Source organism: Epinephelus fuscoguttatus, linkage group LG19 (assembly GCF_011397635.1).
Source record: "Epinephelus fuscoguttatus linkage group LG19, E.fuscoguttatus.final_Chr_v1".
Taxonomy (NCBI): domain Eukaryota; kingdom Metazoa; phylum Chordata; class Actinopteri; order Perciformes; family Serranidae; genus Epinephelus; species Epinephelus fuscoguttatus.
The window spans coordinates 24,108,222-24,134,609 of NC_064770.1; the positions used below are offsets into that span (position 1 = coordinate 24,108,222).

Below are 26,388 nucleotides of genomic sequence, written 5' to 3' on the forward strand. Positions count from 1 at the left end.
GAGACTCAGCAGTCAACTATCTTTCTCCAGAGTGACAAACAGCAATTTTAACTATTATTGATTTGCATCTATTTTCTTTTGTTACTAGGGGGAACAAAACACAACAAATCCAGAAACAGTTGATTTTCCTGCTCAAGTAAGTTGAAAACACTTTCACACAGTTAAGTATCATCTAAGGAACTGTTGCCCAACTATCTGACATGGCAGCCATGTTCTCAGTTGTATTGTAATGAACTAATATCATGTTCTTCAGATGTTTGTTTGAACGTTTGTATTCAATAAACTGAGGGGAAAAGATGATTAAAAAAATTAAAAAGAAACTTCATTCCCTACAATTCACTGATGTAAACTGGTGTATGGAGTCTAAAAAAGATGCTGTTTCTCCTCAGGTAGCCAAAGTATGACTTTGAATTACAGAGTAAACAGTGAACGTGCCTCTATTCTTCATTACTCTGCCTTTGAGCAGTGGTGTGTTGTCCATTAAGGGCACTGGGGCGTTGCCCCTCCTGCAGTTCCAAGTGTGAAAATACATACTGTATTTTTATAGGAAAACTGTTTTTGTTATTGTTGTGTTGTGTGTGTGTGTATAAATTACAGTCGATGCTCTCACACAAAGCATACATTATTACAAAAAGCACTGCCTATATTCTCTGTCTCTGTGTGAAGGGGCGTGCGTTTGCCTGATGCCAATATTTGTAATATGTTAGGCAGTGGTGTAGTGGTAGGTGATGAGGTGGGTGTACTGCTAGGTACATAGGTAGGTTACCAATAACGCAGTAGGCATACTCTCCTATATATTACAATGGCTTTTTAGCTGGTAGATGGGTATAATGTAACTGGATAGAAAAAGAAGTGGGTATACCCCGTATACCTGAGTATACCCTCCACTACACCACTGATGTCAGGATTTCCTGGTGGTCGTATCATTGACACGTCAAAAACAGCTGCATCTGGGGTGGACAATTTTTCCAATAAATGTTGCCAGATCGGGTGATTTTCCACCCAACTGGGCAGCTTTAGGATGGAATAAATGAATTTGCTGGGTTGACAAAAGTTTGGCCTGGTTCGTCATAGTGCAGACATTTTTATTTTTTTTCAATACTCATTTACTTTTCGGCAAATATTGACTGTTTGGACCAACCTGGCAACATTGCTAGCTAGAAGGCTACTTAACCAGGCTGGCTAGTAAACTACCAGAAATGCACCCGCCAGATTCTAGCCAGTCAGACCTCGTAGCAAAGCAATATAAGAATACAGGTCTGTGGTAATATCCTACATATTTGTGAATTTGGGTACATTTCATGAACCTAAAAATGACCTCCAAGCTGTGTCGTGCCATGTGGCGGACTGAGCTTCAGAGAGTTGTTGGATGAGAGCAGGTGGGTGGGCAGGTGTCAAAACTGAGTACTGGAATAAAAACAAGGACACATCACCAACAGTATGATAATAACATCCAAAACACAAGCTTCAGTCTCACTTTCTATGACAGGAGAAATACTCTCAAAATACAAATGTTTAAAAAGACAAAAACGGCCAAAATATACAGTGTTACCTACAGTGCCATAGCCCCACCTAGGAAAAATCACGACTGCATTTTAGGCACTGAAGAGTCCTGAGACAAAGACTGAAACTCTGACTGGAGAATCGTGTCATTGAATCACAATGTTGACTAGGAGGGGAAAAAGGACACTGAACTTGATCACCTGTTAGCTCTTTTCTGGACTCCACTTCCCAGGGTTTCACCCAGCTCATCCCAGACTGAATGAGAACATTAATGCAAATTTCAGTGTGTGTGAATTGTAAATTGTGTTTAAGCCTGTAGAGCCCTGTTGGAGGACAAATGCTATGGAAATATATTTTCTTGATCAAACAAATAAAGGCAAATGTACATGTTCAACCTCAGGTTCGTCCATCCACCAGTGCTTCAATGGAAAAAGGTGAGATACACAGTATCTGTTGTAGTGTTCACATGTGTTTTTAAGGCAGTAATATCTTGCTTTGACTAGGCAACCCTACTAAACAAGAATTTAAACACAACACTTTTGTTTAGTATATTGAGACCATGTTTCAGTTTTGTGAGAGGTACATGCAACAAATTTCTTCTTTTTTTTTTAATCTAATAAGGAAAGAGAAAGTTGGATCTTCAGGGTGAGTCCAGCAATTGGCAATCACCAACTAGAAGACAACGATGTGAACCTGTGTCATACTCAGGTATTTCTAATACTTTCTAAGCAGTGGCAGCCTCCCACAGGGTTATACCTTCATGTCATGTATTTTTTTTTACTTTTTTAATAGAAAGCGTCTGTTAATATCTTGGCTTCAGTAAATGTTATCTCATTAGCTGTGTGTTAAAATCTTATCAGGACACCTCAAACAGTCAACAGCACGCATGCCACAATGATTAAACCACATGTATCTGTACACTACAATACAATACATACAGTAACATGCAACAGTCCATACAGTTTGCTTCTGTGCCTGGTTGCAAACAAACAAACAAACAAACCAAAAAAAACCTCAGTCCAAGGTTGCTCCTAATATTTCATCTACAGATGCCTTAGAGAAAAAAATAGTTGCATAGCATCACCATTAGAATGTTCTTGGGATGTTGTAAGGGCAAACACTTAAAGATTAAAGTGTATGCCACTATGTGATGATATTGTCAGCCTCTGCCACCAATGAGACAAACAGTTAAACTGCTGTGCTAACCCTGCTCTGAAGGTAAATGTAGCACAAAATATCATGCTCCAGACAGGTTATCATAATTTAGAATCTCCATACAATACCAAATACACATTACTCACCACTTTTTTCACTACCCCAACATAAAGCAAAAGATCCACACACATATGGAGGCCAGGTTGATGTCTTGAGCTCTTTGTCATGTTTGTTAGGCCATTCCTGAGCAGTTTTTGTGGTGTGGCATGGTGCATTGTCCTGCTGGGGGGCCACTGCCATCATGGAGTGCTGTTGCCATGAGGGGTTTCCTTGGTGTGGAACAGTGTTTGGGTGGGTGGAACGTGTCAAGTGGCACCCACATGAATGCCAGGACCAAAGATTTCCCAGTAGAGCATTGTATTGTAACACGATGATGTATTTTAATCACTTCACCTGTTAGTGGTTTCTATGTTGTGGCTGATCGGTGTATATGATATGTCATATCAACACAGACGTTTTTACCAAATATAAATATGTGCTTAAGTGGCTCTTACAATGTTTATTCATGTATTTCTTAGACCGAAAGAGAGCTTATAGAATAAAGCATACTCGCCTGGGGCAAATGAAATGACAGTGATGCTACTACAGTCCCTAATGTTAGTAGCTGGTGATGTAGGTTTTATATGGTGTGGGAGGGATTATGATAATGATGGCTCCATTGTGTACATTACTGCTTACTGTATGCACTGGTTCCTGCTGAATGATTCTTTGCTTTTACTCTGACAGAAGAAACTATACTGTCTGAAGTGAAAAAAATCATGTATGATGTCCAAGACAAACTACCAGACCAAGACAACAAGCTCCATCAGTTCCTCAAGTAAGTAGTGAGTTTTTCGTATTCCATATTCTTTGGTATATAGACCTGGTTTCACTCTGTCATGTGAGACAGTCTGTATTTTGCTCTTAAATTAGTCTTAAGCAAGTTGGACGGTTTCATAAAAACTACATACTGACTTATTTTAAGCCTAAAAAGTTCCCTCAGGCTATTTCAGAACTGACAGCCATGTTTCCATGGTAACTGTCTGCTGACAAGTGGCATCTAATGACAAAAAAAGAGGAAAACATGGCTCATAATTTGTGATTTGTTAACGATGTTTCGGAGTGAGTAATAAAGAAATAGTTTTTACAGACCGCAGTAAACCTGTTTGAAATATACAGCAGTGAGAGTCCTGCCACATTCTAAAACCACAGCATCTCAGCAGGTCTGCACTGCATTGAGATTTTCTGCTCTGGAAGGCTTTTCTATTGTTACACTCTACACTCAGTTTCACCAGTTTTCCTTGTAACTGCTGATGTATTTCAGGAGGTAAATGTTCTGCAGGAGTGAAGGAAGTTGAGCAGTTTGATACGGTTGTTTGGTCTGCCACCTATTTATGGAGCCAGAACGGTGACTTTAAAATTTGGCATCCAAAAAAAAAAAATTGGCATTGAAAACAAAGCCAGTGTGTCACCGTTCTGGCTCCATACAGGACTAGATAGCTTTGTGACATCATTAGATGTCTATCTGAAGCTTGACTGTTAGTTTGATCAAAGCCATAGTCAAAGTCTATCTTTGTGAAACTGAACCCAGGTCTTATAGAACTTCAGTCTGCTTTAAATGGTTTTCACATCACAGACTCAATTTCTAAGCACATAAGATATGGGCACCATCAGAAGCTACGTAGCTGTCATGTTTGCTACATTTACTTGCTTGTGCGTCAGTAAGCTCTCAACAAACAAAGCCAAACGTGTTTAGAGGCCAAACTTATAAGACTGAATAGTTGTAAAATGTCTCCTGGAGAGCTGTCGGCCACTGCATCCAAGAATATGTACAGAATTGGTGGCTTTAATTCCCCAGTTAAGACAGTTTGCTATTGGTTGGTGATGCAGATTCATGTGTCAAAGTATACCAAAGCTCAGCTTAATGTAAAAACACTGAAAGGAGTAACAAACTTTGCAAGCAAATCCAATAAATCATTTTTCTTTCGAAGGAATAAAGTGAATTATTATTCACTTTAATTTTAGCTATTTTTTTTCCCTGGGCGTAACATCTGGCTCTTTAGCTGCTTAATACCTGATGTTTACATACTAGTTATTTTGGTGTGTCTGCCACGTACTGCAGTGATTTATTATTATTTAGTGTTTTGGCTGAAATCAGCTGCTTGCTGTGTCCGAAAGTGAGTCCGATGAGGTTTGGCCAAAAAAGTTTCAGGCTGAAAAACTGAAACCAATGAGCGAAAGACGATCTAAAGCCCTGTAAAGCTGAGGGGAACCTTAAAGTCTGGTGATAACTCTGTGTGGTGTCATCTCTTGGTGATCCTTCTCACATACAAGTCGACATTCGAACCAGTTAATATGAAAATATTGATTACAGTTGTTTCAGTAGGCTGGTCATACTGTAGATGTTTTTCTATTTTGACATGTTCTTTCAGTGTTTGTTTATTTTCCAAATTAATCAATTAACTCATGTTCAACCTCTTGTACAACAGGAAGAAAATTAAGGATTTGGAGATCGACAAGAGGGAGCTGATCGGTGTCTTTGGTAAAACCGGGGCTGGAAAGAGCACTCTCATAAATGCCGTCATTGGAGAGAGGAAGCTCTTGCCTTCTGGGAGTGTCAGTGCATGTACCTCATTCATGATTAAAGTGGAGGCTAACATGCAGAAACAATATGAGGCAGAAATTGAGTTCATTACAAAAGAGGTAAAATTAATTGAATATACTGCGTTTATGTTCACTTGAAGCAAACTGAAAAGTTATGATGTAGCTGCAAAAATATTTCTCTTTACATCACATGATATTAAATTAAAATGAAATAAATTCTTTTATTTTTTTTTAGGAGTGGAACGATGAGTTGTGGTCCTTGTTAAATTTCCTTAGGGATGATGCAGATCAGGAAGATGATCAGGAAGATGATGAGGATTACTGTGACACTGTTGACAAGCTGTCAGCGCTGTATGGAGAAGAATGGAAAGACAAATCCCCTGAAAACCTTATGGAAAACAAGTATTTCAAAGAAGTTCCAGAATTTCTCCAATCAAAGAAAAAGCTTTTGACATGTAAATCAGTGAGTAAGACAAAATAAATTCTTGTACATATTTACATGCATCACTGTCTGACAGGGTGAAATGTTATTAATTTCCATTTATTGAGGTTAAGTAATGCACTTACAGCCTGGCCATTTCAGATTGGTTTAGTTTAACAAATCTGTAATGAACACTGTGTTTGTGATGCACCTTTTTAAACTTTGAAAGTTTGCTCTTCAATTAGTCTTACGCAAGTTGAATAGTTTCATAAAAAATACATACTGACTTATTTTAAGCCTAAAAAGTTAGTAACCTTTCCCTCAGGCTATTTCAGAACTGAAAGCCATGTTTCTATGGTAACTGTCTGCTGTCCAGTGGCATCGAATGACAAAAAATAGATGAAAATATGGCTCATAATCTGTGGTTTGTTAATAATGTTTGGGAGTGAGTGATGAGGAAAGAGTTTTTATAGACTGCAGAGTGTATAGGGTCTTAAAACATTATGATAGAAGATTATGAGAGCTATTCCTGTGCTCAATTATGTCTCTTAAGTTGTTGCAGAAAAAAATGTTAAAAAATCCCTCAAAATACCACATTACGACACCAAGTCCTTGATGATCATCACAGAAAAGACAGAAAAAACTTTTGACATTTTAAGATTTCTGTAGAAATTGCATTTTTTGGTGATTGAATGACGAGCACTTCTGTTCTAGAAACTGCTGAGAACCCCTTTTATTGTCAATACACCTATTAAAGCTATACATCCTCTGGTTGCCCGCTGTCTCTAGTCAGCAGTTAATTATTTTACAGGTCACAAAAGGTCATTTTATACAGTGCTGTCTTTTGTGCTGTCTGTTCCTAAAAATTTGTCTCAGTGCAACAAATTGGCACCTATGGGAGCTAACATCATCACACATTAATGAAATCAGGCTCATTGAATCCACGAGTCTCAGCTTTCCAGTCATACTCAATTAATGCATTTCCAAGACTGTTTAGGGACCTGCAGAAAAAATAAAATACAACAGGTGAAAATAACATATTTGCACTGCATGCAAAAACCTGATGGGTTTTGCCCAAAACTGCATTTGAAAAGCATAAATTAGGCACGTCTGTAATCCGGAGACTCATGACTACCCACAGAAAGCATATTCATTCAGATATCTTGAGGTCAGAGGTCAAGGGACCCCCATGAAAATGTCTATGCCAAAATTTAGCCAACTTTGGAGTGTTATTCAGCCCCCATCCTAAGAAAGCTTTAACTCGGTCCGCTACAGTGTCTTAAAGACAGGAATGTTGGCCAAGACTGCCAGCGGCCCTGTGGGTCTCAGAGGTTAAAGAGTGGACTTGGTCCATCTGTGCTAAATAATACAAACCCAGATCAAATTTAGCCTTTTAAAGAAAATCATAACAAACAATATCTACCAGTTACTAAATTAACTGCTTTTATGAATTCCACTCAGTATTTTGCCTCCGTCATTGTGCCTAGACAGGTCTCATGAAGATTAAATGACCAAGTGGTTACACCTTACTGATAGACTGGTTGAAAAGCTGGGTTGATCTCTCTGGTACTAATAGTAATTATTTTATATAAATAAGATACTTAACTTCCCAGCAGGACCCGTGGAGTACCACAAGGATCAGTACTTGGCCCACTTGTATTCGGTCTTTTGACGGTTCCTGTTTTTAAGGGCGTATTCACACCTGTCTGTTTGTTCCGGAACAGGGAGCGTTTCCTCAAAAGATCGGTTCGTTTGGACATATGTGAACGCAGCAATCGCACTCGGTAGCGGAACAAAACAAGCGGTCCGAGATCGCCTAGAAGAGGTGGTCTTGGACCGCTTCCATTCGACACCTGTAGCGGTTCGTTTGCAGTGAGAACACAACCGACACAGCAACCGACACAACTGACTCATAACTGCGGTTCATCCTCCAACAGGGGGGCGCAGTGACGCACCAGGCTGCCAACCGTCAACCAAAACAAACAGAAGAAGAAGAAGAAGAAGCACAGTTTACTAATTAGATAACAATTATCTAATGAAGCTTACCTGATGCACCGTCTGTAGTGTCGTGTGAGTATGTGATGTGCAGACAGTGCACCCATCAGAGACCATCTTCGCCGGCGATTCCTTGATGCGGCACGTCTTCTTCTTAGTAGATGGAGTAAAACATTATTTTCCATGCGCAGTCTGGATTCCCGGTAGTAGTGGATATTTTCTTCATGCAGATAACACTGGTATATTACCCACAGAAACGCGCAAAAACAAACTAGCCACACACGCTGTTTGTGCTCCATTGTTGCTGTTTTTCCCCAGCGTTTTCCTTCCGGGATTTCTGACCAATGAGAGAACAGCTGCTCCGCACATGGCGTTTGTTTACAACTTTGTTCCGCTACAAACTTTGGCCTTGTGAACACAAACGACCCAAATTAAATATGCAAACATTGTATCGATTCAGCCTCTGAATCGGAACAAAGCAAACGAGCCACAGGTGTGAATACAGCCTAAGTCTCTTTAAGTTAATGTCAGTTTTTGCACTTATGCTGACGAACCACAAATCTATTTCTCTTTCACATTTTCCCATTGAATCACTATCAGTGCATTGAGCAAATCATTGGTTTGCTAAATAAAGACAGAACTGATGTGATTGTGTTTGGTGGCCACAGTGAAAGACTTACTATTGCATACATAGACCCTGTGCCTTTAAAAACTGTAAAACAAGTAAGATTGGGTACTCTGGCTTGGATTTCAGCAGTCATGTTGAATGAATTAGTTTATCAGATTTTTATCATTTGAAAAATATAGTTACAGTTATAGAACTCATGTCTAAACATGATCTTAAAAAGCAAATATTCATGCATTATCTGAGGCACGTTGGACTATTACAAAAGCGACTAAACCTTGTTCAATTTTTTTTTAATGAAAAACAAAACTAAAGGCATTTTGCCTATGTCTGCTCTACCAGTTAGTCAGAAAGTTGATTTTAAAGTATTACCATTTAAGGGGGTCAGACCTTATTATGTTTCTTACATGCTATATCCATATGAACCTTCAAGAATGCTCAGGTCTGGGGCATCGGTAGCATAGTGGATAGTTCCGGCGCCCCATGTACAGAGGCACCGCCTCGCTGCGGCGGCCGCGGGTTCAAATCCGACTCGCGGCCCTTTGCTGCATGTCAGTCCCCACTCTCTCTCTGTCTCCCCATTTCACTCTCTGTCCTGTCATTAAAGGCAAAAGCCCACAAAAATAATCTAAAAAAAAAAAAAAAGAACACTCAGGTCTTCAGACTGGGATCTGCAGAATGTCAAGGGTCAACATGAAACACGGGGAAGCTGCATTACTCATCTATGTATGATACACATACTTGTAATAACCTAGATAATCCTTGGCTCTATCAAAATCTGGTTGTGTTAGAACCTGTTCACCAATTAGCATTAAAGAAATGATTAATACTGTTAAAAACTTGCATACAGAACAATTAAACTTTAAAAACAGTCACCCAAAACTAGATTTTGTCTCCATTTCATGTTTATTACTAGGCCTATTAATGTAACTAATTTTATCTTTTTTCTTTTGTTGTTACTTTCTATGACAGTGTTTCTTCATTTCTCTCCTTTTTTATCTTATCCTCTTGTAATTCTATGTAATTTGTAAAGCACCTTGAAGTTGGAGTTTGTGCATTCAAATGAAATCGCTTTACATTGCCTTAATCTGATTGTATTGTTGATTGCAGGCTGAAGAGCTATCTGCAAAATTAGTCAAATACACAAGAAGTGAATCAAACTATGGAGAAGGACAAGAAGTAAAGAGGTGGTATTGGCCCCTGGTGAAGTGTGTGACTGTGAGGGTGCCTAACAATGATCTTCTCCAGCATGTCACACTTGTGGATCTTCCTGGAAATGGGGACCGCAACAAGAGCAGAGACAAGATGTGGAAAGGGGTAATTTATTCACATGTAGTGCTGTTTATCGTGTCTTACTCTGTTATCTGGAAACTCAACAGTGCTTTTCACATAGCACTGAAAATTGATTATTCATTATTGACTTGTTATTACGTCCCTTCAGGTTGTTGGAAGTTGCTCTACTGTGTGGATTGTGACTTAAATTAATCGAGCAGCAGCAGAGCGTGAAGCCTGGGACATCCTGAAAAGTACCTGTAGCTTCATCGGAAATGGTGGCGAGTGTCAGTGCATCCACTTTATCTGCACCAAGTCTGATGTTACTGGAGTTTGTGATGATCGGTAAGTGATTTAAGAGGCCAAAAGTAAAAAGTTTAATATAACATTCTAAGAAGACATTGAGGCATATGGTGCCAAGAGCTCAACAGGAAAACACAAGCAAATACATATAAATTGTTGCAGCACAGGTACTGGTAGCATGGGTGGGTTATGAGACAAAGGGCCCCTGGGCACAGATATGCAAAAGGCCCCAACACCTCTCTTATGTATGAGCAGGACAAACAGACTCTAAGGTGGTTTTGGCTTTTTGTTGTTGTTGTTGTTGTTGTTGTTGTTGTTGTTGTTATGTATCTCCTTGTAGTCAAGGACATTTTTTGTCATCTTCTGTCTCTGCATCCCTCTGTGGTCTGTTTGTGTGTCTTTGTGGTCAGTATGAATCTTCCTGGTCAGTACGTGTTAATTTGAGTGACATTTTGCAGGTGAAGGCCAGAGGGGCCCCTGGGCCTGTGCCTGGTAGGCCCATTCAGTAATCCATCCATGACTGTTAGAATACTATGTTGTTAGTTCAGGGGCAGGGGTTGTCAAAATCTGAAACTGTGCCTCCAAAACAAGCAAAATTGCGAAAACTGCGCCCTCATAACATTCCCCATCATCATATTATGTTTACATGAAAAAAGATTTTAACCAGAGTGGTCGTGTGCATGTAAACACACTTACTGAGCACAGCTGACTTCCAGGTTTTGGTACCAAAATCATCATTGCAGGATACTCTATTGTGCTGTTTTTGTATTTTCGTGTGTTTTTTTACATTTGCAGAAAATGTAGCTTAGTGTTCTCAAATAGGAAATTACTTTCTCCATTTGCTTGTCTTTGCAGTCTAAGCAACCAACATAACACTATATTTTACCAGGCACAAAGCTTCCTAAAATTTCCAAGGAAGGAACTGATATCTAACAATGAATTTATTGGGAACTTATAGAAACTATGTAATATATCATTTGGTGCAGATATAGGGAAATTGAGACACTGTTCAGTTGAATCACTTCCAGTTAATTAGTTAATTGGATTCATAGTGTAACCTAGACTGTCTTTTAGTCCGTGCATGGTAGGTCAGCTGAATATGAAAACACTTGATATTTCTCGACAGGCTGGAAGCCAGTTTAACATATATAGAACATAAAGTTCCTAATAATAGCTTGATAAATAAAGTACTAGAAAAAGAAAGAAGAAATACTGATGGTACTATTAAGTACTATTAGTAGCAGTAGCTGAGTCATTATTATGTACTGCCTACTACAAGTATTGCAGACTTCATTTAATACATAGTATATGTACTACAGGTACTGTGCACTATGTGTGTATAATATTGTATGTATCTACAATATGTTACAATATGTATTTAACATTCATAATCCCAAAAGTAGCAGCAGTAGTATTAGCAGTAAAGGCTGTAGTATATGATAGATGGAAAACAATGATGTATAATGTTTATATGTTCTCTAGGAGTTTCAGCTACTGTCCTCTGAGACACACCAACATGTCTGTGAGTTTGTGTGTCAGTGGCCATTGCTATGGTAATTAATTAGGAGGGCCAGTCAGCAGCTCAGAGCAGGAAGCTGTTTTAATGGAGTTGAAACCTCTCAAACTCTTAATTTTCCTGCCAAAACAATGAGTCCAATCATCAACATATGGATACCACCAGAGAGAGGAGATCATCCCGAACGTGTAGGTGTCTTCTTCATGTTTGTAGCGATGATGTCACCACTCTAGCTCTGTCCCATAGATAGCTATGATAAAATCTGAAACGTCTGAAAAACAACATGAAATGTAAATTGTGATTTCTTAAAAACCATACCAGATATCAAAATGTCAGTTTGGTACAATAAAGTCTGGAGTCTCATGATCCATTTAAAATTTGAATCATTTTTTTCCATGAAAGTATGGAGATTTGGTGTGGCCTTAAAGGGGAATGATTTTAAGTTGATTTCCTGACAATCTCCAATCACTTTGAATGGAAAATTCTATGCACTTTTTTATGAGATTCATTAAAAAGCCTGGGCGAATGTTTGAGAAAAGTCATAGCACACAGTTCCCAAATTTTCTGCATGTTTTAATCTATTTTTTTGCATATGTGTTGGCGATGCTGTGGGGTGAGTAGTTTACTTGGCTTAAAATGAGTTCTTTCAAGGAAATTCCTTTAGGTCTTAAAATTTGTCCTTTTTTCCCCTTAAAATGCTGACCAGAAAAACTTTGTAGGAAATCACAGACTTGTAAAGTTGTTACCATTTCAGTATGAATGGTAGAGTTATTGGTAACAAAAGTGTTTTATCCTGAGATGAGTGAAGACAACTGTGCAAGTTGGAATTTTAGGTTTAATTTCTCCAAATACTGTATGAGGTGTCACTTCATAAAAATATTTTCTTACAGTTCAGCAGGTGCTGTTCGTGCTCTCATATTTCAAAACAACATACAAGCCAAGGAAACAGTGAACAAAGAGTTCAGAAAACTCAAGGAGTTTAAGGTGAGTTTAATAGACTAACAGAAAATGTAACACAACAATTTTCTACAACTGCAAGCCTGATGTGAAATCAAACCTTTTTTTTCAGAAACATTTCAGTGATGTATTTTTCAGAGTCTTCACAGTGAGCTCCAAAGAGTTTCGTCAGCAACAACATCTGACGCCAGAGGAAACTGGTAGGTGACATCTCATACTGTATATGAGCACTCTGTGGATAACAGAAAATGTACAACAGCTCCAACACGTTTTGTTTTAGTTTACTTTCACCACTTTAATTAAAACAAAAATAACTAATTGAATTTTGACATTTGAATTTAAGTATGTAGTTTAAGTATGTAAGATGTAATCTGATTTTTTTTTTCACAGAAATACCCAGACTTCAGGAATTCCTGCAAGAGCTCAATGACTGTCACTCAGAGACATTAAACTATGTGTCTGGAGCTCATGGGATCCTCTCTCTGATTCAAGGGGCCAGAAGTAGAGCAGGGGTAAGATCAAGTCAGGCTGAGTGTCCATACAGTGTTTTTTTCTGAGTGGCAGCGTCTCTATTCAGTTGTTCCCAATGAGGAGAGAACGTGAAGGTGCTGTACCTTGCGTCTATTGCAGAAAAGAAAAGTGGGGATTTAAGTTCTGAACCTAAATGAATTAAACAAATCAGTTGGGACAAAAGTCTAAAACTCTACTTCTTTCATTAAAAAACACCAACTAAAAAACATCTAAGTTTACTTTTTTTTTGCTTTTCTGGTCAATGGAATTTTTGCAAATAAATTGTTTATGTTTATATTTTATGCTTTTACCATTCCATTAGGATAATATGGATTTAAAATTATTAATGGTAGTTTTTTTTATAAACTTTTTTCAATTTCAATAACAAGTACAAGCATCAGAAATAATAATATACAAGTTAAATATAAAGTAATGATACAAAACCAAAAGGGGCAACACACAGTAAATATGAAAGGCAGCACAACTCTTTGTAACAGTGTTAATTTTGACAAGAATTTTTAATTTCATTTTAGTCTTAGTCACTCACCAAAGACTGGATTTAGTTGAAGTCACATTTTAGTCTTTTAGTTTTGTTTTGTTTTGTTTTGTTTTAGTTAAAATTTAGTCAGTGGAAATCAGTTTTAGTTTTAGTCTCATTTTAGTCTTTTGATGTAATTTGACAGTTTTGTTATACTGTAATAGATTTTGCAAGAGGATGTTTGTCATGGTAGTAAAAACTCCATTGTAAGCATACCTTTAACTATGTGTTTAGTCATTTAAACTAAGAATGTACCATATTACTCTCTCTCTCTCTATCTACTCTCTAAAAACGAATATCTAAGGCTTGTTAGACAAAGCGCAATCATGTCCTTCACAGGTTTTCTTTGTACAACAAATGACTTACAACCTGCAAGAATAAATCTCCAATCCTCTTAAGACGTCAAAAGAAGATCATAACAGCTTAACTGTTATGCCCGTTTTAAGTTAGTATTTTCTTACAAGGGCATCAAAACCTAGCCAACACATTTAATCATATGCCCATTTTAATTCAGTGTTTGTTAACACTAGGACCGCCAGGATTACAGCACCCCTCCAAGCGCCGCAACGGTTATGGAACTTCACTGTTTATGCTGACCGTGCTCAGAAGCACACAAAAAATGCATTTTTGAGTAATTTCCGAGAAGTTATGATAAAATAAAAAAAAAAAGGACTGACAACTTCTCCAATGTCTTGTGACAATTAATTAACACTATTTGTAGGCTTTTTATAATGCCTTTTTTTTCTGCTGCGCTGCTGCTGCGCCGTGTCTCCAGTTGAAAGTGGTGATTTGCTAAATACATTCTACAATAATTAATTATATTAACTTTTGGTCTATAATATTGTTGGCTATATTACCCATTTTAATTTTAAAAAAAACCTTAAGAATAAAAGAAATAAACACCGAAATAATTAGTGGAAACACGGTCACTGTTGAGATTACATTCGTTTTTTATTATTAACAAAATGTTTTTTTATTGACCTATGAACGGTTTTGTTTTCAAATAAATATTTGGAAATGCTTTGGTGTACTTTTACAGAGTTCTTCAATATGTATAGCCTACCTGTGTGTATCAAAATGTATAATTTTCAGTAGCATAAATCTTCTCTTCTTTTTCTTCCCACTTGACAAGTCGCAGGTGAAGATAATCCGCTCATAATTACTTTAGTTCGGCTCAACGCTCTGACCAGGCGTTATTGGTCCCGGCTTCCCGCTGTGGAGCCAAGGCTTCTGTGTGCAAGACTGGACGTGCACCGTCACCGCGCGGAGGGCAGGGGGGGAGGTCATCCAATCAGAAAGATAGACTGAGAGTTTGAATTTGATAGATAAGATAATTAATTGGTTAAAAAGGAAAACAATCTAGGCATTGAGGATGGTTGTAATCCAGATTGTCCGGCTGGCCAGCGTCAGCTTTTTCGTCACGTTTTTACTTGTCAGAGATTTCGTTTTAGTTTTTGTTGTCAGTACTTATTAAATTTACGTTCACGTCACAAATTAGTCACGGAATAAAGGGTCGTCAACGAAAAGTTTTCGTTGACAAAATTAACACTGGTCTGTAATAGTTAATTATTTAGAAATAACTGTCCTTCAGTCCGTGTTATATGTCCAGTATATGCCAGGGAGGGCATTGAGTTCTGTCCATGGTTATCCTCCTCTGGAGGTCGGTGAGTATTTGTTCAACAACCATATCACTGTTAATGACAGTCTGTTGTATGACTATTGCACATCTGGTTTTCCATAATTTGAAACACAAAAAGCTGAAAATGAGTTGAAACAGTTCCTTATGTTTTCAGGGCACCTGCTCTTCAGAGAGGCCACACATGACAGAGTTATAAGATATGTTAAAATGCCCAGACCTTTTAATACGATTTATACCTCTTGTGCTCCATAGCAGTCGATTTAAAGGTGTTCTTGGGTTTTAGGCTCGTTACAATGAATCACTGGACATTCTTTGGTCAGGACATTACAGCTCAAAGACACTACAACTCTCAATGGGAGTCTACCAACCAAAATGAGCCGTCTGACATCTCTGAAATGTTTTCATGTATTTAATATATTTATTACTTCATTGCTATAATTATCAGATGTATATTTATATTTCATTAGGCCTCCATATTCAAAATTATTAATATAAAAAAAAATGTGTTTGTTAGATAAACTACACCAATCACCAGTCATTGTTTTCCAGTCGGGTCAGTGTTACAGGAACTGTGGTTATTAATCAACAACTCAGACAGTTAGCAGGCCCTGGTCCGGGTTATTTTCCCCACATAAGTTGCCATAGTAACTGAGGCTGAACTATGTTGAATTTGATTTATGGAACTGAATAAACTGAAAATGAGTCAGACTAACCGAAACCAGCCTGGCTTATTTGGTAAACTTGTTTCAGTGGAATGGGCCCTTGATCAGCTGGGCACTGAATTTTGCTGGTGGGTGTTGTGTTTTATTGCCATACATGTTTTAAGCTTGTTGTTAGCTGTGTAGTCTGTCCACGTGCTGGGAACACTTATTTGATGAGGTGCTCCCCAGCGGCCTGCAAGCGCTTTTCTGACAGAGAAAAACACTTTATGGACACACACCCTGATAAAACGTCTTTCATTGTCTTTGTGATTGACAGGAAATAATATTTAAATAAGTCAAATTATATTAATGCTTGCATTAAGTGAAAACACGACAAAGTGAAAGACAAACATCTTGCACGCAGATGTCACCACACAGTTTTACAGTTCACCATACAGAAGTTTCAGTCATCAAGATTGTCGATTTACAGAGTTTTTGTTGTTCATAGAAGCTGCATAACAACAGTAATTAATCGAGCCCAAACAGTGCTGGATTTCTGGGGCTGGTGCCGCAATACTGGGGAGTGAAAAAAACACATTATGTTCTGTTAAAAATAAACTTTTTATATCGGTGCATATTGGACAGCATATAAGCCAGTAACGATATATCTATGATAGGCTACTACTGGCAGATAAAATCATTCCGGCTCTAGTAATTAAAGGGTGGCCATTACTCTGCACAAACTGAATTTCATGAATAAATAAAGAATCAATAGTGTCCTCAAAGAAAACAAATCAGGTAGCAGTATAGTTTCACTGCTTTAAATACTGAATGTGTTGTATTTGATTTCAGGCTGACAGAAACACAGATGTGTGCAGAGAGCTGGAAGAAAAGATGGAGCAGGAACTTGAAAAAGTCAGACAGCCCATGGAGAAGACTTATGACACCTTTGAAAGATGCCTCACTGAGGGGGTTGAAAAATCCAAAAGTTCCTGGGAAAGGCTCTTAAAGTCGGTCCTAAAGCCTGTACGTATTTGAATCCTAATCACATCAACACAACTGATTTTGGATCACATGTGAATTTATATCTTTAACAAGTTTATGTTTTTTTAATTTATTTTTATTTTTTCAGAGAATGAAGGGCAGCGCTTTTCACAGGATACTTAAGTGTGTAGTTCAGAATGGCGGCACTCACAAACCAAAGGACAAAAAACTAATAAACCTCAATATGACGCTAACTTCATGCCTGACTGACAGCATTGATGAGGAATTCAAGAAAACCTTCCCGTAAGAAATGACCTCATGAAGACATAAAACCCTGTGTTGGCTAATCTTTACAAGCTATGGCGATTTAACAAATTCTGCATCATACAGTTGTACAGATTATGTTGTATAATGCATTAATACTAATTATAATATCAAAACACAAACTTGTCAACACTTCCTGTGTGAAACATTTCAAACTGTTAACATGTTTCAGAAATGAAGCAAAATGTGGACCATTCAACAGGATCATCAACTCGTTTTCACTTGAAACAGAGAGGCTGATAAGAGAGAGGCAAGAGTACAAAGATGTCGAACTGCAACTGATATTTCTCAAGACAGAGGTAAAAGTTGACGATGGTACCGTCTTATTCATTGTTCCATTATTATATCAAAAAGTATATTAAACCAAATTAAATGCAGCACTTATGTATTTGCTCCCATTTGTGCAGATATAGCCTATCTTTCAAATTTGTTCAAATCCTTGTTAATGGGCACTTCTCGGGGGCGTTACCGGGGGGGGCAGGGGTGGGCAGTGCCCACCCACGGACACGCTCTGCCCACCCAAGGAAAACTGGATGTAGTACTGACGGCAGTCTGGGCACCGCGTATGGTATCCCATTCATATAGTACTGTGATGTCAGCAGACACTGCCGTGGACTCTCCCGCGTCCTACAGCATACACTGTCAGCTCAGTCCCCACGGAGCAGCCCCTCCCAGCAGGGAGATGTTAACCCCTCGGCGTCCAGGGTGCGAATGAATCGCGCATGTGCCAAAGCGCAACTCGCAGACACCGTCAGTAGTTCAGACAGTACTTGACGTTTGTCCTGCTGCTCTTCATTTATTACTCGTCTGCCTCGCCATCTAGTTTCAGTCACGTCAGCGATCTATTTGCCCTAGCACTACCACCGTCTTCTACTTTTGCCTCTCGTACCGGACTATTATCATTCATCTCACTCATCTTGTACTTTTTGTCTGTCATCTGTGTGTCATGTCCTCTGTTGTGTGTTGTGCTACGTGTTATCAAGACTTAGCAGTTACCTGCCTTTGGCGGGTAGCTCCTCTCAGTCAAATAAGCACATACTGCCAGAAAGAGAGATGCATAGGTGGCTCATAAAGAAGCAAGCAGCTTCCACGCCCGCTAACTCCCCCTCTACCACCGCCGCGAACACCGAGCAGGGCTCAGTATCGCTGCCGGGGTCTGCAGGTGATGTGCGGCCGGCAGACGCATCATGTCCCGGTGGCAGCTCTGCCCCTCTGCCGGCGGCGTCTGAAAGCGTCCCTCCTGTTCTTCCCGTCCAGTCCTCTGACTCTGGCCCTGCTGTGTGTGCTCCTCCAGACTTAAACTTGGATCGCCCATCACAACCTATTCTGAATACGTACCCCAGACGGCCGTTTGGGAAAACATTAAGGTGCTTTAATGCAGCCTGGTACCAAACCCGACCATGGCTGGAATACTCTGTGATGCGCGATGCCAGTTTTTGTTTTGCTTGTCGCAAATTTAGCTCCAATAAAGACCACGAGGACATATTTACCATGCGTGGATACACCAATTGGAAAAAAGCACTTGAAAAAGACGGAGGCTTTTTCAAACATGCATCAGGCACCGCACATACCAGAGCTATGATGGCATGGCAGGAGCATAAGCAGCGGTCAGAGACTGGTGACACTATTGCGCATCTGCTGGGTCAAACCCAAGTTGAAAAGAACAGGTACTATGTGAAAAGCATGGGTGAAGTCATTCAGTTTCTCACAATTAATGAGCTTGCTCTGCGTGGGCACTATCATGAGGGTGGGGATGAGGAGGGACTGGTGAATAAGCTCTTTGATTATACACTGAAAAAAGATCCCAAACTTGCTGACATCACAAAATGCATCCCTGATAACGCCAAATACACATCAAATGTCATTCAAAATGAAATAAATGCATCATTGGCAAAAATGGTGTTGGATGATATCAGGACCAGATATGAAAACTCTGACTCTCCAGGGTTCTGTATCAAAAGTGACGGCACCAGGGACCGCTGCAACATTGAAAATTTATCCATTGTGGTAAGATTTGTCCGTGACTCCATCCCAGAAGAGCACCTGATCGGCTTGGTGTAACTGGGTCAGCTTGATGCTGAATATGTGAGCACCCAACTGCTCTCTTCTGACCTGTCATATAATGCTGATAACATAGTGTCTCAATGCTATGATGGTGCTGCGGTCATGTCTGGAGTGAGGGTGGGGTGCAGGCCCTCCTTCAACAAAAGCTTAGCAGGGACATTCCTTATGTTCACTGCTTCAATCACCAGCTGCATTTGGCAGTTATTCATGCAATGCAAGCTGAGCCTTCAGCTAAGAGGTTTTTTGATTGGTCCAGCTCACTGAAAGCATTTTGTCATAAACATTATGTTACACACACATACAATGCACCAACACTGAAAAGATTGCTGGAAATTCGCTGGACCAGTCACTATGAGGTCACTAAGTCCATTGTGAACAACGAGGACATCATCAGGAGACTCCTGTCTGAAGTGGCAGAGGATGACACTGCACCCTTGGACATTTGTACAGAGGCAAGTGGTCTCCTGGCCCAGCTTGAGAGGCAGAGCTTCTTTGCAACTGCAAAATTCCTCCTTCATGTGCTTGGTGCACTGACATCAGCAAACTCAATCCTACAGTCACAAACTGCGGATCTGTGCACTGCATGTGAGGTTGTGACAGCTTCACTGGGCACATTGAAGGAGATGAGAAGTGATTCCTTCTGGGAGGAGCATTTCTCTCAGTGTGGAAGTACCAATCCACCTAAAAGGAGACGGATAGTTAGCTCACAGCTTGATGGTGCCATAGTCTCATCCACATTAGGACATGGCGGAGCTGATGCTCAAACTCACCCTAACCTGGCCTTTAAAAGGGCAATGTTCAACATTCTGGACAGGGCCATTGTTGAGATGGAGACAAGATTCTCTCAAAAGAATGTTGACTTAATGAAAGCCACATCCTCTCTCCTTCCTAAGACAGCCGCTTTCCTTGACCCCCACCTCCTGAAGCCACTTCAGGTGCTTGCACGCACAGAGCAAAGTAGCCTGAGCCTGCAAAATGAAATTGTGGTTGCAAGACCAATGTTAATGGATAAACTGCCAACTGATGTGAACCTCTCTGAAGCTTGCAAATGCATTCAGCAGTACAAAGATGCATTTCCCATCCTGCACAGATTGTACGTCACTGCACTAATCATTGGTGTGTCTTCAGCTGCATGTGAAAGCTCTTTTTCAACATTAACCCGCATTCTCACTCCTCTCCACAGAACAATGCTGCATTCACGGAAGAGAGATTTAGTCATTTTGGCCCATGAGAAAGAAATTACAAGGAATCTTGACATGAATAGATTTGTGACAGAATTTGCCAAGAGCAGCCGCAGACTTGTCCTGTAGATGGTGTCTGGGATAACAAGGATATCCCAGAGGATAAGGATAACCTAACCTGTGCCTTATTACCTGCACATCTTATTGTGTTCTAAGTTAACCTTTGTTTGTCACCTGCATGTCCGTACTGTTCAGTTATGGATATGTTCTAAGTTTTAACCTTTGTTTGTGTTGTTACCTCCTCTTTCACCTTAAAAAAAAAACAAAACAAAAACAAACAAAAAAAACATTGTCACCTGCATGTCCATACTGTTCATTTATGGATATGTTCTAAGTTTTAACCTTTGTTTGTGTTGTTACCTCCTCTTTCACCTTAAAAAAAAAAACAAAACAAAAACAAAAAAAAAACATTGTCACCTGCATGTCCATACTGTTCATTTATGGATGTGTTCTAAGTTTTAACCTTTGTTTGTGTTGTTACCTCCTCTTTCACCTTAAAAAAAACAAAACAAAAACAAAAACAAAACATTGTCCATGCTGTTCAGTTAAGGATGTGTTCTAAGTCAAATAAAATCAAATCAACTTTTATTTGTTTAGCCCAAATCACAACAACAGTTATCTCAATTAAGGAGAAAACAAAACATGTTTTAAGGTGCAGTAGCCCTACGCTGGATTTCGACCTACTTGAGCATTGTAGCACTTTTTTTTGCCCCCCCAGGTAAGACTAATGCCCACCCACACCTGGCATCCTGGTAACACCACTGGCACTTCTCCTTTTCTAAGATAATGCATCCACTCGACAGGTGTGGCATAGGCATATCAAGATGCTGATTAAACAGCATCATTACTACACAGGTGTGCCTTGGGATGGTCACAGACAAAGGCCACTTTAAAATGTGCAGTTTTATCACACAACACAATGCCACAGATGGTGCAAGTTTTGATGGAGCCTGTTGTTGGCATGGTGACTGCAGGGATGTCCATGAGAACTGTTGCCCATGAGCATGAACATAAAAGTGACCTTTTATCATGATCATCCCAAGGCACACGTGCAATAATGCTGTTTAATAGTCACCATCCTGTATAATGTCTCCAGACCTACATAATGATGTGATCATTCAATGACTTGTCTTGTTTTTGCATTGCGTGTGGACCCCTGGGAGAGTTGTTACTGTGGTGACAACTAACGGGGATCCTGAATAAAGAATAAAGAATCTGTATAATTTGTGGTCTCTCTAAGGAAGAAAAAATGAAGACAAAATTCAAAAAAATCATCCGGGAGCAAAAAAAAAACATCTACAAGAGTCTGATGGAGACAATTGAGGACTACATGAAAGAATGCTATGAAAGTAAGATAGTAGACCGTGACATATACAACCTGACACAATATTACTACATACCTACATTTAATATGATTGTGCTGAAAAATGTAATTGATGTAATTTAATTGTTTTATTTTAGAAGCAGCAGAAATTAGAGGAGGAGGCTCACTGAAAAACATGAGGAGCACTATTGAGAACCATGTACGAGATTCAAAGGACATCATGTTTCAGAGGGCGAAAGATGTTATGTTGGAGCATCTGGAACACTTGATGGTTTGTCACATTTTTAAATACTTCATACAATTAATCAAACATGTGCTGCACATCTTTATCTTTGTCTGCAATTGTCATCTTTCACATGAAGGCTTGTTCAATATTCAAGTTAAAAGTGCATCATTCTGAAAGCTGCTTTTACTACTAAAACACTGCAGGGACTTTCACAAACATTCAACTGTTGTTATTTATCTGAGACAGAAACATTCAAAAGATTATGTAGTTAATATAGCTGCATTTGCATTTACATTTGTGGTGCCTCCTGGTGGTCATTTTGAATAGAACTTTCAGGGTATGTTTCAGGTATGTACATTGACATATTCTACAAGTTTCATGATGATCAGCCCAAATGTTGTTGAGGCTAGGTCTATTTATGTACTGAGCTACGCCCCTTTTGAAGTTCATTGGTCAGTATCTTCGAAAACAATCAGATATCAGAAGATGATATCAGAACTCTTGATAAACTTGGTCTGATGATAATCCAGAGAAAATTTGGTACAAATCAGACCCATGGTTTAGGAGGAGATGTCAAATGTCAATTTTACACACTTCCAATTACAATAATTAAACATATCCTGCAAGTTTTGTAATAATTGGAATAAAAGCAATTTTGATTTATAGCCTGATTCATGTTATGCCACGCCCATTTTTTCTTGCATTTGTGTGCCCCCTAGTGTTTGATTTAAATCAAACTTTCATGGTATGTTGCTGGCACCACTTAAGGCATTTCCTGCAAGTGTTGTGTTGACTGACTCAGCGGTTCCTGGTTAGGTCTATTTTTGTGCTGAGCCATGCCCCCTATAAGGTTCATTGTGTCAGTTTCTTCAAAACACCATGAGATATCAACAAGCTTTGGACAAATTGGACCAACAGGTTTACAAGGAGATGTCAAAAAAGTGTTTTTCAAAAAATTCAAAATGACTAAAAATCTTACCTGCTGACTCTAATAGGTTTTGAGGGTTTTTATAGGACACACTGAGCTGGACTTGTGAACCACATTTCAAGCCAATCCCACTCACGATGTATAAGTAACAACTATTGAAGTTAACCTTTAATTGTAGTGGCCCCATCAGGCTGCTTGGAGTTATATTTCTTAGGCAGCAATTGCACACAACGTCCAATCACTGGAGAAAATTTGAGTGGTCTACAATGCACCATCTCACAGGAATTTGCAAAAAAAAAAAAAAAATTAACCTTTTGAGCTTAAACCCCCCATTAGCCAATATGTCCAGTCTGAGCTGCCCTCTGAACACACATCTAAACAGTTCATTCATGTTAGATTTAGTTCATCTTGAACACAATATTTGGCTGTGTGAGTAAAGAGTGATGATGAATTTGTTAATTTAGGTGCTGATCCTGGGGGAACTGAAGAACACAATGCAGGAATCAATCGAGCTGTCACTCAATGCAGATGGTGACTCAATCCCAGGTAAATGGACAATGCGCTCTCATTCTGACTCGTCAAATACTGCCGTTTTGTCAGTGGATCAAAACGTCAAAAATTGGACATTCACGGAGAGTGTCTCATTTGACACTTGGACATACATTGTGTCTTTTTTAAATACATTTCCATTTTCTCAGGAAAATGTACAGCTCTCCTCATAACATGCATACAGCCCTTTTCAAAATAAACTTAATAGTTAAAACACCTTGCTTTTGGTTTATTTCCTTAAGGTTAGACAACAAAAGCACGTGGTTAGGTTTAGAAAAAACATCATGGTTTGGCCTAAAATAAGTACAGTTCTTCCTCATGTAGCGTCGCATCACGTGAAATACATCATGTGACATATGTCACTACTGTTGCATGCTACGTATACCAGCAACTGCGAACTACCAGGTGCGTGTCCAGTGTTTGTTTGTCCCATCCACCCTCCCACCTGCCCTATAGGGACTTTTTGGCTCTTTATACTGCGGCAGTTGCCAGCAGCATCAGAAATAGCTGCTGCCCAGTGCGTATCATACCTTAGCGAAAGGTAAGGTATGCCTGTATCTGCAGCAAAGTGGTGGCATTTGACAAGTTGGGAGTGAGAACAGGCTGAAATGGAACATTTAAAAATAAAAATATGTTAATCACTAAAATACTGTAAATATTTAACTGAAATGAATAAGTCACCACATTTCCAATCATCTGATGATTGATAGTGCACTGGTGAACAATATGTTGTTTTTCATTTTTGTAGACGTTTCAGTGGAGCTCCAGATGGTGAAGAACCACTATGATGAACTGATGAAAAGCCCAAATTAAGAATCACCATCGATGCGGTAAAACTGTTGTTAAAACGTCCACATAATTCTTTGTCTATGAACTGTTCTGAATAATGCTAACAATGCTTTTGATTATACTAGTGCTGATCCACCCGTCCCAGCAACCCATTCATGACGTGTGCATAGGTAAGTTTTAGTGAAACTGATGATCAAAGTCAATGATGGCAGAGATGATATGACAGCCCTGCTGTAATTCATTACTGTTCAATGTCACAACTTCACTGTTTGTTTCTCTGGTGGACGTTTCAGGTTTGCTCAGTGGAGAGAATCAGCAGATGCCTGATCACCCACTGAAGGTCCCTGTGGGCACACCGATCCCTCAGAGACATGACACCTCTGGATTTGATCTCAACCATTTTTGTCAAGTTATCGTATCCCTGTTCTTTTTGAGTTTTTAATGTACTTTGAGTTTGCTTGTTGTTGTGTATTACATGCAGAGAGACATTCTTGCTTTCAAGTGATTATAGATCAGAGGCAGATAGAAAATGTGGGGAGAGGGGTGGAGGGAGCTGGATTCAAACCAGAGACATGCGCCCTGTTTCCACTGAGCAGTATGGTACAGTTCAGTTTGTTACGTTGTTTTTCAGTTTCCACCGTGAAAAGTTGTGGATGGTACCAATGGAACCGTTCCGTGAAGTTCCCATTTTTGTTGGGGTACCTAGCACACAGATCTGGTACTAAAAGGTGGAGCTGTGAACACTGCAGTCTGTTGATTGGTCAATAGAGGACGGTCACTCTGCTCAGGGCTGAGTTGTGGCTGGTTTTGAGGCTCACGTAACCACTGTTCATACCGTGGAGAGTTTTATTAGACTGTAACTATAAAATGAAAGGATGTTTTGCTGCCTCTCGCAGCAGCTGGAGTCTGAGAAAGAAATAACTTAACTCAGCTGACGACATGAATCCATCAGCACACCTTAAATGTCACTGTGACAACTTTGAGCATTTCTTGAGTTTTTATATGACATACACTTTTAGTAATGAGTGGATCTTCAAGTGTTTATATATATTAATTTTTGACCGGGTTATTTGAACTGCATATATTGCTATCCTTAAAATTAAAAAAAAAGCATTGTGGAGCATCATTCCTGTGGGCTACAGCATCACTAAACCCCTGAGCTTGCCTGAGAAGGACTAAATTCACAAACTTGCTATTTTTAAATATCCCATGGAGAGAGACTCTCACTGCAGCCTGTTTTATTTTGTTCTGAAAATGTCTGCCTGCAGCCTCGTTCTATAAAATACAGTGAGTGCTGGATGGAGCAGTGAGTGACAACAACCCCGCCCACATTTAAGAGTACTGTTTGCAGTTGACACTCTAGGGTCTAGGTACCATGTCTGAAGGGTTACTTTGGTTCCAAAGATACTATACTGAAAGTGTTTGGTGGAAACGGGGCTGTAGTGGTTTTTATGGTGTGGGTTTAATTAAACTTTTTTTTCTTGGTTTTTAATATGTGCATGTTTTTTTTCACACATTTTTATTTTATTTGTTTCGCTTTGATCGATTGAGACCAGCGTGATGATTTTTTTGGGTGTCTCACTTAAACCTTGAACCTTCATTACAGTACATGCTGTGAGTTAGATCTGACACAGACTTTTCAAAGAGTGATCTTGATGTTTTTCTTTCATGTTCAAGGACAAAACTGTTGCTTACTGCAAAATAATGACTTGTGTATGTCTTCATTCATATATAAGAAGTAGAGAGAACTAGTTTAGATTATAGTAATAAACTAGATTATTTCGCTTATTGTTATTTACTCAACAATTGCTCTGTTTTAATCTACACTGATTTTAAATGCATAAATGTGTGATATGGTATACTGTCCAATACATCTCAAAGTTTCGTTTTGTGAATGCCACATGTAGTTTGGTTTCTTTGTGGTTGATGTTGGTTTATGTTATCATTCATTTTGACTGTAAGATAAACAACAGATTTTCCAACATTGTTCTTGTCTAAATCCTCTAACTGAAAACTCTAAAAGTTCTTACCTAAAGCTAAGTTTCCTGACATAAAGCTACATTACAGTACCCAAGCTCTTACAGTGACAGACGCCACAAATGCTATCTATCTGGTGTCCAAGTAGTTGTTGTAAATATATTGTCCTTTGGTAAATTATACCACAGTACGTTAGACATTATTATAGGCTTGTTCACATGCTTCGTGTTTTCTTGGTATCTCTGAGTCCGGAGTCGTAGGGGC

At 39.1% G+C, this 26,388-nt stretch overlaps 1 protein-coding gene across 1 annotated transcript; it reads left to right on the top strand.

Moving 5' to 3' along the window:
- Positions 1–25,943, top strand: LOC125880102 (nuclear GTPase SLIP-GC-like). Its single transcript, XM_049562379.1, is given in 20 exon segments — positions 1–136; positions 1,904–1,937; positions 2,125–2,211; positions 3,445–3,535; positions 5,187–5,400; positions 5,537–5,764; positions 9,453–9,659; positions 9,784–9,959; positions 12,324–12,417; positions 12,503–12,590; positions 12,781–12,902; positions 16,571–16,744; positions 16,851–17,005; positions 17,199–17,325; positions 21,572–21,680; positions 21,793–21,926; positions 23,274–23,355; positions 24,107–24,188; positions 24,273–24,317; positions 24,441–25,943. Coding segments are annotated over 17 exon segments (2,163 nt in total). The 5' UTR covers positions 1–136; positions 1,904–1,927; the 3' UTR covers positions 24,172–24,188; positions 24,273–24,317; positions 24,441–25,943.
- The last annotated feature ends 445 nt before the right edge of the window (positions 25,944–26,388 follow it).